Source organism: Herpailurus yagouaroundi, unplaced genomic scaffold (genome assembly GCF_014898765.1).
Source record: "Herpailurus yagouaroundi ecotype Mexico unplaced genomic scaffold, PumYag 184, whole genome shotgun sequence".
NCBI lineage: Eukaryota > Metazoa > Chordata > Mammalia > Carnivora > Felidae > Herpailurus > Herpailurus yagouaroundi.
In genome coordinates, this window is record NW_024412415.1 from 17,551,872 (window position 1) to 17,572,487 (window position 20,616).

Here is a 20,616-nt window from a genome sequence, read left to right on the forward strand (position 1 = left end):
TGCCACCAGCCCCAGCCGCCGCGGCGCGCCCTGCTCACCGTGACTCCGTATTTGAGCGCGATGCCCTGTAGCGTGTCGCCGGCGCGGACCCGGTGCTCCACATGGCGCTCGATGACGCCGGCGCCCAGCGGCGCCCGCACGCTGGCAGTGCTGCCGTACGAGCGGGTCTTGGTGCGGGCCAGGCTCAGCGACAGCTCGGCCTCCTCGGATTCCGAGCCCGAGCGCGAGCGCGCGGGCGGCGAGGGAGCCGAGGGCCGGGGGGCTCGGGGGCCGCCTTCCCGCAGGGACAGCGCGGGCGAGGAATCCGCCATGGGTCCTGCGGAGGCCGCCAGGTCGCGAAGCTCGCCAAGGGGGCGGCGCCTTCGCCGCCGCCGCCTCTTCCTCGGCCTCACAGGGGCTGCGGCAGGCCTTTCCGCGGGGGCGGCGGGCTGGAGGCCGCCGCGGGGAGCTGCGGTCCGGGCATGGCGGGCGCCCCCTCCTGCGCGTCCCACCTTCCCCGGGCGCACCTGCAAGCGGAAGAGCGAGACGAGCTCCCGGAGCTGCCCGGCAGACCGCCGCGGCTCCACCCTGCTTGCCGGTGCCGGGCAGGCCCTGCGGTGCCGGGAAGCGAGGCGCACTGAAGCCCGCGGCCGCGGGGACCGAGGGGCCCACCCTCAAGAGTCCTCGGCCCCGGGGGGGGACCCTGCGCCGAGCCCACAGAGCCTAGCGAGAGCCCTGTCCCGACCACTACAAAACACCAAAGCTTTGCTCTGCTTCCTGTATTGATTCCCCAGCACGCCAGCTTTCTCAGACCTCCAAGCTGAAGGGTACTTCTCTCCCCTCACCCGACCACCCTGATGACCTCAAAGTCCACGTCACAGAAAACATTAAGGCCACTGAACACACACAGATTCTCCAGGCCCATCTCAACATTTGGGGGGGGGGGGTCGAGGCCTTTTGGCATCATACCAGAAAGGACAGGCCTTTCAACTTTGAACCAGGTGGGTGACTTCAAACTAACCCTCCGGTTGTTTGGGTTTTACTCTTCCCTGCGCACCTGTGCCAATTTTAGTCCTGAGCTGCCAGGCACAAGTGATTAGTTACAGTCAATTCTCCTGGCTCACTAGCTGCATCCATTCTCGTGGCTCACTATTTAAAATACACTATCTGGGGGCGCCTGGGTGGCGCAGTCGGTTAAGCGTCCGACTTCAGCCAGGTCACGATCTCGCGGTCCGTGAGTTCGAGCCCCGCGTCGGGCTCTGGGCTGATGGCTCAGAGCCTGGAGCCTGTTTCCGATTCTGTGTCTCCCTCTCTCTCTGCCCCTCGCCCGTTCATGCTCTGTCTCTCTCTGTCCCAAAAATAAATAAACGTTGAAAAAAAAAATAAAAAAAAAATAAAATACACTATCTGCACCCATCTTTTTTCTTCTCAGCTCCCTCTTTTATAGGCTGCAATAATAGCTGCCCAAAGTATTATCATTAAATTCACCAATGACCTCTTGTCTGTATTCTTCATCTGAACACTCTTCAACATTCTGACTTCTAACAGTATTCTACATAAAGTGGGTATGCATTTAATCAGAGTCTGATGCCACGATTTCTGTTCTACTCTGGACAGCTCTACAAGAGGAGGTACCCTATACGCAGGTCAGGAGACAGGAAGTTTAATTCACTGGCTGAAGTTTCTGTATGCCGCTGAGCTGGTCAGAGGCAAAGGAACTAGAGCTTAGGAGACACCACAAAGGAGAGGAGAGGAGCAAGTGGCCCTAACATCACCCTCCCACTCAAAAATTCTTCATTGGCTCCCTGTGGACAATAGCATTAACGTAACTCATAATGGCACCCAAAGTATTGTTTCCATTTTTATTATCCATGCTCTGGCCATATCCTATCTACAACTTATCCAATATACATCCTGCCAGAAAGAGCCACTTGAACTTGCCCCTCTTTCCTACCTTTCCGTTTGCATATGCTATATGCCCCTGTAATGCCACTCTTCGAATACTGTCCATATTTTTCAAAAATTTAAAGCCCATCCCAAATGATACATCCTCCAAGAAATCTTTTCTGATTCTTCCCATGTGTCTCCCTCCCCTACCTGTCCAATTGTTATTGTTTCTCCATTGAACCCCAAGGCAGTTTGTACCTCTTGTTTAACATTTAACTTGTATTTTGTGTCATATACTATCTCCTCTACACATGCTCCAGTGAGGTGTAACTACATCTCACTCATCTTTTTAGCACCAGAAGTACCTATCTTAGAGCCTTGAATAAAGCACAAGTAGTTAATCTGAGGTGTAATAAAAAGATCCTGGAAGGTAAAATGGATTCTTTAGCAAGATTATGCCACACATGAATTTTTGAGTAGTGTCCAGTGTGCCCATCTCAGGAACTATAAGAGAGGTGGAATGGCAGAGTTTCAATATATAACGAGGTCAGGTAATACTTCAAGAAAAAGAAACAGTCCTCAAAGAATTTGTGGTCTAGTAGCAAGAGAGCATATAATGTGTCTTCCACTAAGGAAAAGTTTATAAGCACTGGAAGTTTTTTTTTTAATTGTTTTGATGTTTATTTATTTTTGAGGGAGAGAGAGAGACAGAGTACGAGCGGGGAAGGGGCAGAGAGAGAGGGAGACACAGAATCTGAGCTGTCAGCAGAGAGCCCGATGCGGAGCTCAAACTCAAGAACCATGAGATCATGACCTAAGCAGAAGTCAGATGCTTAACTGAAAGAGCCACCCAGGTGCCCCAAGCACTGGAAGTTTTTGGTTTTGTTTTTTTGTTTTTTTTTAATTTTTTTTTCAACGTTTATTTATTTTTGGGACAGAGAGAGACAGAGCATGAATGGGGGAGGGGCAGAGAGAGAGGGAGACACAGAATCGGAAACAGGCTCCAGGCTCTGAGCCATCAGCCCAGAGCCTGACGCGGGGCTCGAACTCCCGGACTGCGAGATCGTGACCTGAGCTGAAGTCGGACACTTAACCGACTGCGCCACCCAGGCGCCCCATGCACTGGAAGTTTTTATTTGAAGATTAATGAACTGGATTATATGAAGTGTCATTTGGAAAAAGTTAATTGATTAATTGGGGAAATACTACAAGCTGTATTTCCCTTTTGGAGATTCACAATGCACATTAGAATACTGAAGGCTCTAGAAGGCCTCCAGTGGTAAAGTAAGCTATTGGATTTGGCTTGACACTGTATTTCCCAAGCTTGTTTGGCCATGGAAACCCTCCTTCTCATAAATTTAGCAGTTTGGGAAAGGCTAAATTAAAGGGGTGAAATACAGGCCTAGATAAGGAACCAGAAAGATGACCTTGACAAGTCAGAGATTACCGAAAGATAGAACAGTAGGTACCAAATTAAAGGGCATAAAATGAGTCAAGCAGGAAAAAAGACTAAGTGATGATCTCTTAATTACTTTACAAAATGACCAAGGCCTCTGTAAAAGTGCAAGTAAACAAAAAAAGTACCACCGAAAAATAGAGATTCAAAAGCCATCCCACTTCTCTCTCATAAAGGCAAATTTCTAAACTATCCCTAGTGATTTTCAATTTCACCAGCCCTAAGAAATCCTGGGTCATAAAACACCTCCAAATAAGTTATAAAATGCTCTGAAGTAAGTTGTATACAATCCTCAGAATTCTCTCCATGATTCCTTTTTGTGATCTTCACAAGAGTTTCCTGTAGATCTCAGGAATGAATCAGCTTGAATTCATACTTATTTGACATTTTATAATTAGGGTTCTTTGTGAGTTTTTTTTTCCATAGACATTGGGGCTGTTTGCAAATATTCAATCTTCCTGTAAGTTTTTTGATGATTTATCCATAATCCAAATGATAAAAGCTAATATCTACAATTTGTGGATTAGAGTGAATTTTATATATATTTATTTCTCCTTCATCAACCAGAATGTCAATATTGGTGTTATGTGTATCTACCTACAACACAGAGCAAACTTCACAATTAATGGTGAAGTATTAGAAGCATTTCCTTTGAGGTCAAGAATAAGAAAAGGAATGCTTCTAAGAGACTCTTAAAAACTGAGAACAAACTGAGAGTTGGTGGGGGATGGGAGGGAGGGGAGGGTGGGTGATGGGTATTGAGGAGGGCACCTTTTGGGATGAGCACTGGGTGTTGTATGGAAACCAAGTTGACAATAAATTTCATATATTGAAAAATAAATAAATAAAACTAAAAAACAAAAAGAAAAGAAAAGGAATGCTTCTATTACTGTTTCTATTTAATTTTGTTCTGGAATCCCTAGTCAGTGCAGTAAGAAAAAGGAGAAAGGGAAAGGAAGACTGAAAAGAAATAAAACTGTTGTTTATTGAAAATAGACAACACTAAAATGTTTACATGCAATACAAATAATGTCTACATCGGAACTATCCAAACTTCAAAGTTATAAAATAAAAGATCAATATGCAAATACCAATTGCATCAACCAATCAGAAAATATATTGTGGAAAAGATGACCTTAAATATTTAGGAATAAAGTTAAGAAAACGAGAGCCTGCTTTACATGGAAAAACTATAAAATTCTACTGATAGATACAAAAGAAGATGCAAATAAAAGCAGAGGTTTACCATGTTTATGGATGGGAAGATGCAAAATAATGAAAATATCATTTCCTTCCCAAACTAAAAATAAACTCGTTGAAATTCCAACCAAGGGGCGCCTGGGTGGCTCAGTCGGTTGAGCGTCCGACTTCTGTTCAGGTCATGATCTCACGGTTTCTGAATTTGAGCCCTGTGCCAGGCTCTGTGCTTGGAGCTTGGAGCTTGGAGCTTGGAGCCTGCTTCGGATTCTGTCTCTCTCTCTCTCTCTCTCTCTCTCTCTCTCTCTCTCTCTCTCTCTGCCCCTACCCACTTGCACTCTGTCTCTGTCTCTCAAAAATGAATAAACGTTAAAAAAATTTTTTTTTTAAATTCCAACCAAAATCCCTATAGGATTCTTCAAAGGACATGACAGGCCTATCTTAAAATTCATATGGAAGATAAGAGCTAAGAAGAGAAGATGTTTCTGAAGAACTGAGGAAGAGGGACTTACCTTCACAGCCATCAAGACTTACGATGCAGCCATGAGAACTACACCACTGCGGTAGTGCTGCCAGAATAGACACATATAACAAAGGGAAAACGAAGAAAGCACAGAAACAGGCCCATCCATATCAGAGAAGTTAATCTATGACAATGAATGCTGTTGGCACAGTTAATCCTGTGGGAAAAAATCAAATTAAATATCTTTCATACCATGTGTCAAAATCAGTTACAGATTGAAGATCTAATTGGAATCTTCTTTAACAAACTTTAACACTTTTAGAACAATATCTTTATAACCTTGAGATAGCAAAAGATCTCTTAAGCAGGATACCAAAGTACAAACCACAAAGAATAAAAAAAGGCTGGTAAATTCTATATATCAACATGAAAATTTTCTCTGCCTTGAAAGGTACCTTAAAAGTTGAATAGATAGGTATAAAATGGAAAAATATATTTGAATACATATAACTGACAAAGTATTATTATCCAGAATATATTAAAATGACTATGAGTTATAAAAAGACAAACACTAAAAAAAAATGATCAAAATTTTTCAGGAGATAAAACTCAAGTGGCCAACAAACCTAAGGAAATATAATGTTACACCACTAAGAAAAGAAATTCAATTTAAAATTACAATTTCATAGGCATGAAATTAGCAAAAATTAAAGAACTGGACGGTTCTAAGTACTGGTGAAATTGTCAAACAAAAGGAAATCTCACATAGTGTTGGCAATATAAATTGGTGCAACTGCTTTAAAAAGCTACGTGAGAATATCTAGTAAAGTCAAAGAAGCACCTATCTGGATTTCTGGTTCTGGAAGGTCTCAACTAGTATGAAGTCCTCCTACTATAAGTATTTTCAAGTTAGATTAATTTTTCAAATAAAATTCATAACTAGGCTGGCAATTTAAAAAGGGACAGTTTTATATATCAAAACAAGAGGAATTTGAAAGCTAGAACAAGAAACAACTTGCCTAAACTAATATACGAAGACATAAAAAGTCTGAACAGTTGTTATAACCATTAAAGAAACTGGATCGGTACTAGAGTTAAAAATCATGTTACCAAAAAAAAAAAAAAAAAAAAAAAATCAGCCTCCAGAAGATCTTGTTGGAAGATTCTATCAACCTTTCAAGGAAAACACCAGTCCAATCTTATATAAACTCTTTCAGAGAACAAAAGTAGCAGGAACAATGCCCAAATCAGTTCAGTGTATAACCACACACCCAATCTTATAACTATGACCCAAACCAGCTGAGAAAGGCATCCCACTCAGAAACATGGATCTAAGAATCTTAAGACATTGTGAAGCCAAATCAAGCAATGCTTACAAAAAATAATCCATCACGAACATGGACTTTATCCCAGAAATCCAAGGGTGCCTTAATATTAAAACATTAATAGATTAAATGACAGAACAGATGGAACCGAGAAATGAATCTAAGAAAGGATAAGACCTTTAAAAAGAAAAAAGTTTTAAGCTTATTAAAATATATTAAAGAAGACTTAAATGAAAAAAAAACCCACTATGATATGTTTATAGACAGGAAGACTCAAAATATAAATTGATCTGTATCTTCTGTGCAGAAGCAATTAATATCCCAATATAGGTTTGCAAGAAACATGACAAGCTAACTCTACAGGTGATATGGAAGAGCAAAGACCCACAGACAGCCAAGATACTTCTGAAGAATAAGCAAAGGGAAACTGCCTTACCAGACATCAAGAATTATTATGGAGCAATATTTAGGACAGGATGTTATTCATGCTGGGAGACTAATGGATACCAATAGTGCATCCAGAAATAGAATCATAAATGTATGAGAACTTCATCTATGACACAGGTGGCAGTGTAGATCACTGGGAATGGCTATGAAATAGAAGACTTCAGGACAATTGGTCATCCCCATGCTCGATCTCCACTTCCTACCACATACAAAATTTAACTTACGATGGATTACAGACTTCAATATGAAAGATAAAACTTTTAAAACCTTCAGAAGAATATACAGAAAAATATCCAAATGATCTCAGGATAAGAAAATACTTCTTGGGGCACATGGGTGGCCCAGTGAGTTAAGCACCAACTTCCTCTCAGGTCATGATCTCACGGTTCATGAGTTGGAGCCCTGCTTTGGGCTCTGTGCTGACAGCTCAGAGTCTGGAGCCTGCTTCAGATTCTGTGTCTCCCTCTCTCTCTGTCCTTCCCCTGCTCACACTCTGTCTCTGCCTCTCAAACATGAATAAACATTAAAAAAAAAAAAACAGAAAATACTTATTTATCAAGACAAAAAAGCATTATTCATAAAAGATTGGTAAGCACGAGAACATTAAAATTAAGAACTTCTGCTAACAAAAAGATACCTTAAAGAAAAATGAAATTAGCAGCTAGAAGAAGATACAGATGTCCTAGGAAACAAAAACATTTGAATAAAATCTTTGAATTGTACTTTAGTATTCAAACCCTAGCTAACTCTTAATTTTTTTAATGTTTTTATTTATTTGGGGGAAGGAGGCAGAGAGAGAGAGCGGGGCAGAGGATCTGATGAAGCAGGTTTTGCTCTGACAGCAGTGAGCCTAATGTAGGATTCAACCTACCAACCAAGGTCATGACCTGATCCGAAGTTGGATGCTCAACCAACTGAGCCACCTTGGTGCTCCAAACTCTAGCTAAGTTTTATAGGAAAATCAGGAACCAAATAGATTCTGAAAATCTAGGTATTCTTCATTATTTGAACTTAGGCTATCTGAATTTAAAAAGTGCATAAATACTGATAACAAAGAATGTTTTATTTGTAACATATACAACCAACCAAAGGTTAATATCTAGAATATTTGAAAAGCTAACTCCTACATAACAAACAAAAAAACCAAATACCTCAATGGCACAACCAGAATTTTATAGAAGAAAAAAATCTTAGTGGTAAATAAACATATGAAAAATCCTCAACCTCATTAATAATCAGAAAAATTCACCTTAAGGCCACAAAGAGTAACTATTTTATGTTCATCAGATTGGCAAAAGTTTGGCAAGACCAGTTATTGGTGAAGGTAGGATTCTATGCAGTGCTGGGACAAGTACAATTGGTACAATCACCTTGAAAAGCACTCTACCATTATCTTGCAAAACTGTACATGTTCATTTCTACAAATCAGAAATTCCAAAACTAGAAACTGTATATGCCCTGTTGAAAACCTCGCACCTATACACCAGGAAACATGAGAATGTCCATTGTAGCAATGTTCAGAATAACAAAAAACAGGAAACAATTACACATCAAAAGTAGAATAGATAAGCAAATTGTGCTAAACTTACATAATTGCATGGTTGAACAGCTTTTTTGAGAAATAAGTCACATGCCATACAATTCATCCATTTAAAGTATGTGAGTCAATGGTTTTTTGCATATTCATATAACATTAGCTTTTTTTTAGTTGTGGTAAAATATATAAAACATAAAGTTACTTAAAAAAATGTTTTTGATGTTTATTTTTTGAGAGAGAGAGAAACAGAGCATGAGTGGGGTAGGGGCAGAGAGAGAGGGAGACACAGAATCTGAAGCAGGCTCCAGGCTCTGAGCTGTCATGACAGCACAGTGCATAACGTGGGGCTTGAATTCATGGACCGGAAGATCATGACCTGAGCCGAAGTCAGATGCTTAACCAACTAAGACACCCAGGTACCCCTAAAACTAACTACTTTAACCATTTTAAAAAAGATTTTAAGTAAGCTCTACACCCTGTGTGGGGGTTAAACTCATGACCCTGAGATCAAGAGTCACATGCTGTACTGAGGCAGCCAGATGTCCCCACTTTAACCATTTTTAAGTATACAATTTGGTAGCATTAATTACATTCACAGTGTAGTATAACCATCACCACTGTCTATTCTAAAACCTTTCATCAGTTCAAACAGAAACTGTAACAGCTAAGCAATAACTCCCCATTTTTGCCTTTCCCAGTCCCCAGTCACCTCTAATCTACTGTCTCTATGAATTTGCCTATTCTAGATATTTCATGTAAGTAGAAACTTAGAATATTTGTCCCTTTGTGTCTGGCTTATTTTATTTAGCATAACATCCTGAAGGCTCATCCATACTGTAATATGTATCTGAACTTCATTCAGATGAACCTAGAGGGTGTTATAAGTAAAATAAGTCAGACTAAGAAAGACAAATACCATATAATTTCCCTTATATGTGGAATCTAGGAAAGAAAGAAAGAAGAAAGAAAAAAGAAAGAAAAAGGAAGGAAGGAAGGAAGGAAGGAAGGAAGGAAGGAAGGAAGGAAAACTCATAAATACAGAGAACAAACTGGTGGTTACTAGAAAGGTGGACATGGGGGATGGATAAAATAGGTAAAGGGGATTAGGAGGTACAAATTTGCAGCTCTAAAGTAAACAAGTCACAGAGATGAAAACCAAAGTATAGGAAATAAAGCTAATAATACTGTATTAGGCTGTATGGTGACAGATGGTAACTACACTTACGGTGAACACTGGGTAAAGAATTGTTGAATCACTATGTTGTACACCTGAAACTAATATAGCATTGTCAAATACATTTAAATAACAAAAATGTTTTTAAAAGAACTTCATTTCTTTTCATGGCTGAAAAATATTCCATTGTATGGATATATCACATTTTGTTTTTCCATTTATCTGTTGATGAACAATTGGGTTGTTTCCAACTTATGGCTGTTGTAAATAATGCTGCAATGAACACTGATATATAAGTATCTGTTCAAGTGCTTGCTTTCAGTTTCTCTGGACAGATACTCTGGAGTGGAATTGCTGGGTCATATGGTAATTCTATGTTTAGGTTTTTGAGGAACCGCCTAACTGTTTTTTATAGCCCTTGTAGCATTTTACATTCCCACTGTTGACATGTGAGGGTTCCAACTTCCCCACATCTTTGCCAACAAATATTTTTTCCTCATTCTGTGGCTTGCCTTTTCATTCTTTTGACAGTGTCCTTCTGAGAGCAGAGGTTTTCAACTTTAATCAAGTACAACTTACCAATTTTGTCTTTCATGGATCTACTGTTGGTGTTGTCTAAAAAGTCCTTGCCAATTTCAAAGTCACCTAGATTTTTTCCTATGTTATCTTCTAGAAGTTTTGTAGTTTTGTGTTTTGTGTTTAGATCGCTCATCCATCTTGAGTTAATTTTTGTGAACAGCAAAAAGTCGGAACACTTTTGGGTGTTCATTTGGGTGTCTAATTGTTCCAGCACCATTTGATGAAAAGACTATCCTTTTTTTTTTAATTTCTTTTAATGTTTACTTATTTTTGAGAGAGAGACACAGTGTAAGCAGGGAAGAGGCAGAGAGACAGAGGGAGACACAGAATCTGAAGCTGGCTCCAGGCTTCAAGCTGTCAGCACAGAGCCCAATGTGGGGCTCAAACTCACAAGCCATGAGATCATGCCCTGAGCTGAAGTCAGACACTCAACCAACTGGGCTACCCAGGCGCACCAAGGCTATCCTTTCTTCATTAAATTTCCTTTGCTTCTTTTTCAAAGATGAGATAACCATATTTGTATGAGTCTATTTCTGGGGTCTCTGTTCTGTTCCATTGATTTATTTGTGTTTCACCAATACCACATTATCTTGACTACAGTAGCTTTATAGTAATTCTTGAAGCTGAGTAGTGTAAGTTCTTTGACTTTGTTCTCCTTCAGTATTGTATTGGCTATTCTGGATCTTCTGTCTTTCCATATAAATTTTGGATTTTTTTTTAAGTTTATTTATTTATTTTTAGGAGGGGAGGGGCAAAGAGAGTGGGAGAGACAGAATCCCAAGCAGGCTCTGTGCTCTGAGCACAGACCCCGACATGGGGCTCAATCTCATGAACCGTGAGATCATGACCTGAGCCAAAATCAAGAGTCAGATGCTTAACCAACTAAGCCATCCAGGCGCCCTATTCTATATAAATTTTGGAATCAGTTTGTTGACATCTACAAAATAACCTGCTGGGATTTTGATTGCATTGCATTAAATATACAGGTCAAACTGAGAAGTATGGACATCCTAACAATATTGAGTTTTTCTCTCCATGAACATGAAATATCTCGTCATTTATTTAGATCTTCTTTGATTTCTTTCATCAGAGTTTCGTTGTTTCCTCTCACATAGATATTATAAATATACCTAAGTATTTTTTCTTTCTTTGCTTTTTTGTGGGGAGGAGGGTACTAATGTAAATAGTGTTGCATTTTTAATTTCAACTTCCAATTATAGGAAAGCAATTGACTTCTGTATAGGTTGTATCTACAACTTTGTTATAATGACTTAGTAGTTCCAGGGTTAATTTGTTTGTTTTTTCAATGTTTATTTGGGATTTCCTACATAAAAATTATGCATCTATAAACAAAGACAGTTTTACTTTTTCCTTCCCAATCTGTATATAACCTTCCCCCAACCCTTCTTCTCACACTGCATTAACTACGACTTCTAGTCAATGTGGAATAGAAATGGCAAGAGGAGGGACACCTCAGTGGCTCAGTCAGTTAAGCATCCAACTTTGGCTCAGGTCATGATCTTGAAGTTCTTGAGTTCGAACCCCAAGTCAGCCTCTGTGCTAACAGCTCAGAGCCTGGAGCCTGCTTCAGATTCTATGTCTCCCTCTCCCTCTCTCTCCGCCCCTTCCCCACTCACACCCTGCCTCTCTCTCTCTCTCTCTCAAAAAACAAACATAAAAAAAAAATAATTGGCAAGAGGAGACAACCTTGCCTAGTTTCTGATCCTAGGGGAAAAGTATCTCACTTCTCATCATTAAGTATCATGCGATCTGTATTTTTTAGCCGTTGTTTTTCATATTAAGGAAGTTCTGGGAGCTTTTTATCCTAGTTTTCTGGGAGCTCTATTCCTAGTTTTTCTGGGAGCTTTTTATCATGAATGAAGGTTGAATTTTGTTCAATGCTTTTTCTGTATCTGATATGATTACATGATTGTTTTCTTTAGCCTGTTGATTTAATGGATTACAGTAGTTTTTTTGAATGTTGAACCAGACCTGTATACCTGGAAAAAGTCCCACTTGGTCATAATGGATCATTCTCCCTATACATTGTTAAATTCAATCTATTAATATTTTGTTAAAGACTTTTGCCTTTATTTTTATGAAAGATATCGGTCTGTAATTCCTTTCTTGTAATGTCTTTGGTTTCGTTATTAGGGTAATACTGGCCTAACAGAATGAATAAGGAAGTATTCTCTGTGCTTCCATTTTCTGGAAGACATACAGAGAATTGGTATCATTTCTTTCTCAAATGCTTGGTAGAATTCACAGGGAAACCATCTAGGCCATGATAATAAAGACTATAGTAGAAATAAATTAAATGGAGACTAGAAAAACAATAGAGAAAAGGGGGAAAAAAGTTGGTTCTTTGAAAAGATCAACGAAATTGACAAATCTTTAGCTAGACTGACCAAGAGAAAAAGAAAAAAGACTCACATACTAAAATTAGGAGTATAAGAGGGGACATAACCATTGACTTTACAGAAATAAAAAAGATAATAAATACTATGAAGAATTATATGCCAATAAAGTAGATAACTTAGATGAAATGAATAAATTCCTAGGAAGACATAAACTAATGAAACTGACTCAAGAAGATATACATATTCTTTTTTTTAAGGTTATTAATTTTGAGAGAGAGTGTGCATGCAAGCAGAGGAGGGGCAGAGAGAGAGAGAGTGAGAGAGGTTCTACACTCTCAGTGCGCAACCCAATGTAGGGCTCAAACCCACGAAACACGAGACAATGACCTGAGCCAAAATCAAGAGCCAGATCCCCAACCAACTGAACCACCCAGGTGTCCCTACATATTCCGAATATATGTAGAAAAAGCAAAGAGACTGAATTAGTAATTTTGAAATTTCCAACAGAGAAAAGCCAAGGCCGAAAGGCTTCATGAGTTAATTCTACTTAACATTTAAAGAATTAATACCAATTCTTCACAAATACTTCCAAAAAGTAAGAGGGAATACTTTCTAACTCATTCTATAGGGCCAATATTACTCTGATACCAAAACTAATTAAAGACATAAAAAGAAAACTGCAGACAAACATTTCTCATAAATATGGAGGTAAAAATTCTCCGCAAAATATTAGCAAATCAAATCCATCAACATGTAAAAAGGATTATATACCATGGCCAGATGGGATTTAACCTAAGAAAGTTCATTGAACATCTGAAATATCAATATAATATACCATATTAATAAAACAAAGGGAAAACCCCACATGATCATCTTTATGGATACAGAAAAAAAATTTGGTGAGATCCAACACCCTTTCATGATAAAACTATCAAACAAAGTAGGAATAGGCAGAAACCTCAAACTGATAAAGGGTACTTATGAAAAGATACCATCAAGAAAGTGAAAAAAAAAAAGAACAATCCACAGAATGGGAGAAAATATATGCAAATCACATGTCTGATAAAAGATATATAACCAGAACATATTAAAAAAAAAAAAAACTTTTACAGATCAACAATGAGAAGACAGCCCAATTAAAAAGAGACATTAAGAAAATAATCCCATTTACAACTGCATCATAAAGAATAAAATACCTAGAAATAAATTTAACCAAGGAGGTGAAAGGCCTGCACTCTGAAAACTGTAACACATTGAAGGAAGAAGCTGAAGATGACACAAATAAATAGAAAGATGTGTTATGCTCATGGATTGGAAGAAATAATATTTTTTAAATGTTTATACTGCCCAAAGTAATCTACAGATTTGATGTAATCTCTATCAAAATATTCATAGTATTTTGCACAGAACTAGAACAAAAAAATCCTAAAATATTTATGGAACCACAATAGACTCCCAATAGCCAAAGCAATCGAGAAAGGCAAAGCTGGAGGTATCTATAATCCCAGATTTCAAACTGTACTACAAAGCTATTGTAATCAAAACAGTGCAGTATTGACACAAGAATAGACACATCGATCAATGGAATAGAATTGAAAGCCCAGAAATAAACCCATATTTATAAGGCCAACTAGTCTAGGACAAAAGAGGCAAGAATGTACACTTGGGGGAAAAAAATCTCATCAATAAATGGTGTTGGGAAAACCAGACAGCTACATGCAAAAGAATAAAACTGGGCCACTTTCTTACAGCATGCTCAAAAATAAACTCAAAATGGATTAAAGACCTAAATTTAAGACCTGAAACCATAAGACTCCTATAAGAAAAATAGGCAATAAACTCTCCGACATTAGCCTTAGCAATATTTTTCTGGATCCATCTCCTTAGGCAAGGCAAACAAAAGCAAAAACAAACAATTGAGACTACATCATACTAAAAAACTTTTGCGGGGCGCCTGGGTGGTGCAGTCGGTTAAGCGTCCGACTTCAGCCAGGTCACGATCTCGCGGTCCGTGAGTTCGAGCCCCGCATCGGGCTCTGGGCTGATGGCTCGGAGCCTGGAGCCTGTTTCCGATTCTGTGTCTCCCTCTCTCTCTGCCCCTCCCCCATTCATGCTCTGTCTCTCTCTGTCCCAAAAATAAATAAATAAATAAATAAAAAGTTGAAAAAAATAAAAAAATAAAAATAAAAAACTTTTGCACAACAAACCATCAACAAAATGAAAACACAACTTTCTGAATGGGAGAAGATATTTGTAAATGCTATATCCAGTAAGGAGCTAGTATTCAAAGAATATATAGAAATTCTACAACTCAACACTAAAAAAACAATTCAATTTAAAAATGGGCAGAGGACCCAAAGAGACATTTTTCTAAAGAAGACATACAGATGACCAACAGACACGTGGAAAGATGCTTAACATCACTAGTCATCAGGGAAAGACAAATCAAAACCACAAGGAGCACCTCCCACTAGTCAGAATGGCTAGTATCAAAAAGACAAGAAAAAACAAGTGTTGCCAAGGATGTGGAGAAAAGGGAAAACTTATGCACTGTTGGTGGGAATATAAATTGGTGCAACCTCTATGGAAAACAGTACATGGAGGTTCCTCAAAAAATTAAAAATAGAAATACCACAAAATCCAGTAATTCCACTACTAGGTATTTACTCAAAGGAAACAAAAATACTAGTTCAAAAATAATATTCACCCCTATGTTTATTGCAGCATTATTTACATGAGTCAAGACATGGAAGCAACCTAGGTATCCATCAATAGTGAATGGATAAAGGAGATGTGGTGTATATACACAATGGAATATTACTCAGCCATAAAAAGAATGAAATCTTGCCATTCACGATAACATGGGTAGACCTAGAGAGTAGCGTGACAAGTAAAATAAGTCAGAGAAAGAGAAATACTATATGATCTCACTCACATGTGGAATCTAAAACACAAAACAAACAGAAACAAACTCATAAATTCAAAGAACTGATGTTTGCCAGAGAAGAGGGGTGTCAGGTGATAGATGAAACAGGTAAAGAGAATTACAAGGTACAAGCATCTGGTTATAAAATAAGTTAGTCACAGGATGAAAGTACAACATAGGGAATATAGTCAATAATATTGTAATATCTTTGTATGGCAACAGATGATAACTAAATTTGTGGTGAACATTTCATAATGTATAGGATTGTCAAATCACTATGTTGTACACCTGGAAAAAAATGCAAAGGATTTGAACAGAAATATCTCCAAAGGAGATATAAAAATGGCCAATAAGCACATTAAAAAATGCTTATCATTAGTCATTAGAGAAATGCACATCAAAATCACAATGGGCTACTACTTCACATTCACTGGAATGGCTATAATAAAAACAAAAAAGACAGACATTAACAAGTGATGACAAAGATACGGAGAAATTGGAACCCTCATACATTACTGGTAAAAATGTCAAATGGTTCAGCTGCTTTGGAAAACAGTTTGGCTGTTCCTCAAAATGGTAAGCATAAAGTTACCACATGACCTACCAATTCTATACATAGGTATATACCCAAGAGAAATAAAAACATGTCTATACAAAATGTACACAGATATGCATAGCAGCATTATCCATAATATCCAAAATGTGGAATCAACCTAAATGTCCATCAACTGACAAATAAAGAAAATGCAGCACATCCATAGAGTAGGATGTTATTTGGCCATAAAAAAAAAAAAATAAGGTACTGATATATGTTACAACATGGATGAACCTTGAAACCATTATGCTAAGTGAAAGAAGGAGTCACAAAACACCACATATCTCATTTATGTGAAAAGTCCAGAACAAGCAAATCCAGAGAAGGCAAAATAGATTAGCAGTTTCCAGGGTCTGGCATTATGGGGGGAGGGGGAATAATGTCAGCTAATGTGCATGGGGTTTTTGGGGGGGATTTTGAAAATGTTCTAAAGTCAGATTGGGTGATAATTAACTCTGTGTATGTACTAAAAACCATCAAATTTTATACTTTAAAAAGGTGAATTTATCATAAATTAAATATATCTCAATGAAGCTGTTTTGAAAAATGTAGAGAGAATGGGTGCATCACCCAGCTTCAATCATTATCAACTCATGGCCAATCTTGTTTCATCTATACCCTGATGCTGCCACCCTACTACCACTCCCACACTGGATTATTTTTAAAGTACCCAGATATTATTTCTTCTTCAAATATTCAGTATTTTTTCACTAATATCCAGTAGTATCTTTCCAAAAGATAAGGACTCTTTAAAAACAATATGGTACCATTATCACATCTAAAAAATTTTAAATATCTTAATTTAATATAATCAAATATCCTATATTCTAATGTCCCTCAGTTCTCTCATAAATGTGATGTTTTAGACAGCTGCTTTGTGCAAATCAAGATGTGCAACGCATTGTATTTCATTATTTGTCTCTTATGTTTCTGTGTATCCATAAACTCTCCCTCTTTTATTTTTCTTGCAATTATTGAAGAAGTGGGTTGTCGTGTAGAGTTTCCCACATTCTGGATTTTGCTGATTGCATTCCTGTGATGTCATTTAACATGGTCACTATTATATAGTGATTCACTTCTAGATGCCTGCTGCCAGGTACACTATAAATGTGAATTAATTCATAGTGCATCAACATAGTTGCCACTCCTGCAGTGCTTACTAAGCACCATGTCCTTTGTAGCATCCTTGACACAAATTATCCTATTTAATCTGTATAACAACCCAGTGTGGTATGTATTATTGTCCCCAGTCTAGAGATAAAGAAAATGAAGCTTAGGTTTAAAAAAATTGATCACAGTCAACCAGGCAGTAAATATTTGGGTTCAAACCCAGGTCTGTCTGATGTTATAACCCATACTTCTATCCATTATGTGATAATGTCCCCATCCTTTGCCTGCGGCTGTAGGTGTTGTTTGCTTTTATTAACTCTGAGAAGCAGACCTTCAGTCCATTCAAAGAATTCACTTTTACCTTTCATTTGTAACATGTAGGATGGTTTCAGCTTGAAGTAACAGAAAAATCCATCTCAAACTGACTCATCAATACGGATATTTATTATCTCATATAACAAGAAATCTACAAGGGGGGCAGCACCAGTTCTGATTGATTTACTGACTAAACAACAACATCACAGACCCAGGGTCATTCTGACTCTTTACTGTGCCATCACCGGTGTGCTGGCTTCCTAAAGGGTCACTTTCAGATAACATGGTCAGATGCAACAACATCAGTGGAGATGGTGGCATGTTTCCCTGTATGTCCCTGTTGAAGAGCAAGAAAATCTTTCCCAGAAGGCTTTCACAGACCTCTCCTCAGGTCTCACATACCAGAACTGGTTTGCATGCCCACCCCAACCTCTCACTGGCCAGTCAAAAGGATCTTGCCCGTGATAGTTTAGGAGTGTACCTCTGAGATGGTAATAGGGTCACCTTCCCTAATAGGTAAACACACCTATACAGACTTCTGTAAAGAAGGAAGAGACGTGAATGGATGTTGAGTATCTGCTATATGTTCCTAATGAGGTATATGCTACATATTCCATTGTGAATAATGAAAATATTTCATTATAACTGCCACACAGAATTTTTTACTTTCTGTCAAGTGACATTTACTGTTGACATATCAGCTTCCTCACCTACACAAAGACATTAGATAAGATTATATGTAAGCTCCCTTCCAGCTCTACCTGTTTCAATTTTACATTTGCATTTTCTAAAAAGCAAGTTGAAAGTTAAACCTACAAGATATGGTCCAAAAATGATGATGGGTTTCAGCTGATAAGTCATAGGTATGACTGACATCCATTTTTCCCTTAAAAAGTTTTAGATGTAGATATTAGATTTAAAGAACTAAACAAACTGGAACTGATCATATCTTTCCATTAAGTTTCAACATTAAAAATAGAAAGGTTCATTGTTGTACCTTTCTGCCCCATCCATTAACATCTACTAGCTTCTAGCCCTCATGGTACAGAGATTGATTAGAAGTTCTTTTTCACAACTTACTGTCTTTAATTTGGTGTCAGCATCCTCCTGGAGCTGGTGCATGGCTCTGGGACTGTCACAGAGCTCTAATATCTTTGCTTTGGTTGCCAACTATGACTTTAACTTAAGAAACCATTTCTATGCCTGCTTCCTGTCGCAGTCTTCATCTGAAGTAATGCTCCATTCATTTTATCACACGCAGACGTTTTCCTTGTGGGGAACCACAAGAAACCAAAAGAGAAAGATGGTACATCACTGAGTATCTTTCATATATCGAACCTTTTCTACTCTTTCTTCCAATCTGAATAAAACTGTTTTATTATTTTCAGCTTATGCCTATCATCAACTTTCTCTGGGGAAACTGTTGGCTTGATCTGTAAGTAGTCCTGTTCTTATTTAACAGAGGCTATGACTTATAAATGCACAACATAAAAAAGTCAAAGATATCATGTCACATAGGATATGTGGAATAACAAATGACAAGAAAACTTGGGAACATGATTTCAGCTGATTTGGTCATGCCTCCATTTCATTTCACTCTTTCCAGATCAGATGTGTCATTCTGGTGAGGAGGCAGTCCATTACTACAGTTGATAGTGGAAATCCCACTGGTCTCTCAGTCAGTATCCCCTGTATGCCAATGTTCATCATGCTAGTTCCAAGAGCCTTAGAGAATTAACTTTGTTTTCTGATTCAGCCCACCTTCTGGAGGAAGGCATGGCCCTATTTTGAAATGTACAAAGGAAAGACAGGGCTAACCCTCTTCTGGGGCAGGGTGGAAGGAGAGAAGATAGGCTTAATGATCTACCAGGTGACCTTGAGTAAGTCATATCACTTCTCTGTGCCTCTAAGAAATTGGGGGAAAATCCTCATTCTGTATCTCACAGATTGTTGCCAAAATCAAGTAAGAACAATGAGTAGGAAAGTATTTTCACAAATGCAAAGTTGTGTTATTATTTTCAAATATGGAATTTCCTCTGTGGTTTTGTTTTTTAGTGGTTTGGTTTTGGGGTTTTTTGTTTTGGGGGGGTTTGGTTTTTTCTTTTTTCCACATGATAACTGCACAAGTCATGCTAGATCATGATGCTGTTTCACCTCGATTCACCCTTTGCCTATTTCAGGCAGATTACACCAGCAATGCTGCATCCATCCCTTTGGTTTATTTCCCTTCCACCACATCCCTAAGATGCAAATCTCATCATAATGTAAAATACTGCATAACAGCCACTTACAAAACTCAACATACTTTTACAGTTGAGATAAATGCTATATACAAGAGTTGCAGTAGAAGTATGCAAGAAGCATTCAAAAAGGAGAGACAGCACATCTAATTAGAGAAAGCTTCTGGAAGATAACCCCATTATGCCATATATTTGAGTAATATCTGTCTTTGTCCTATGTCACCCCACCCCACCCGACTTTCATGCTTCAGAGACAAGACTGTATTTTCTCTATCTTTGTAGCGCCCAAGAACCTGGCAGACAGCACATTTCAGTACGTTCCGGGAGGAAGTTAACGGGCTAAAAGGCTGACAACAACAAGCTGAGCGGGTTTTAACATATATACCAGCCCAATGAGGCTCACCTGTTTTTAACTTAGTATTTATTGTGGTAGGACTTTCCAGGCGAGAAATGTGCCCGGGAACCCCTGTAACCCCCAAGGAAGGGACCTTTATCACGGGTGTGTTAAGTGCCTAACAGAGGTGCTTTCGTACACGCACCTAATATGGGTTTAGTCCTCACAATACCTGTTTAGGTTTTAAGCCTATTTTACAGCTGAGGTTGCCAAGACTCGATAGGCAGAGTTTCTAGTCTCACATCTAGTAAAAGCCACTGCGCCTGCATGGGCTCTCCAACAACCGAACCCCAAAACTTTAAATCAGCCTTGCTAAACCCCACCTGTCTTACCTTAAGCCGTCCCTGCAGGCATCTACCCTAGCTACTTCTCCTTCCCGGGTTCCCGCCCTAGGCCCCAGTAAAGCCTGTAAAAACTCATGCTTTCGCGTAAAGATGCTCACTCACCCAACTGCTCCTCACAGGCTTGAAAAGCCTTTGCCACCCACCCTATCCGTAGCCCCGAGCTTCTCAAAAGAGGCTGCACAGCTTTCTCCCAAGGCTGAGGTCCTCGGCGCCTGCGGAGCTGGGACGGGGTCCGGACGTAGATTCCAGGAGAGGACACCTGCAGGGAGGACCCTGCCGGGTCCTCCC

At 38.9% G+C, this 20,616-nt stretch overlaps 1 protein-coding gene and 1 long non-coding RNA gene across 3 annotated transcripts in view; one reads left to right on the forward strand and one right to left on the reverse strand.

Moving 5' to 3' along the window:
• Positions 1–20,536, reverse strand: part of LYSMD2 (LysM domain containing 2) — a 35,602-nt gene extending 15,066 nt beyond the window's left edge. The window contains exons 1-3 of one of the 2 annotated variants that reach the window (XM_040492696.1): positions 20,431–20,526; positions 5,032–5,088; positions 39–506 (exon numbers count right to left, since the gene is read on the reverse strand). In XM_040492696.1, the coding sequence (XP_040348630.1) occupies positions 39–506; positions 5,032–5,043 (480 nt within the window). In that variant the 5' untranslated portion in view covers positions 5,044–5,088; positions 20,431–20,526. Of the gene's footprint in view, positions 1–38; positions 507–5,031; positions 5,089–20,430 lie in introns of both variants that reach the window. The other variant, XM_040492699.1, reaches the window with a different exon arrangement.
• LOC121041707 (uncharacterized) lies at positions 491–18,001 on the forward strand. The gene is made up of 2 exons (XR_005795820.1): positions 491–980; positions 17,417–18,001. It is a non-coding gene; the product is annotated as an uncharacterized LOC121041707 (long non-coding RNA).
• Positions 20,537–20,616: the final 80 nt, after the last annotated feature.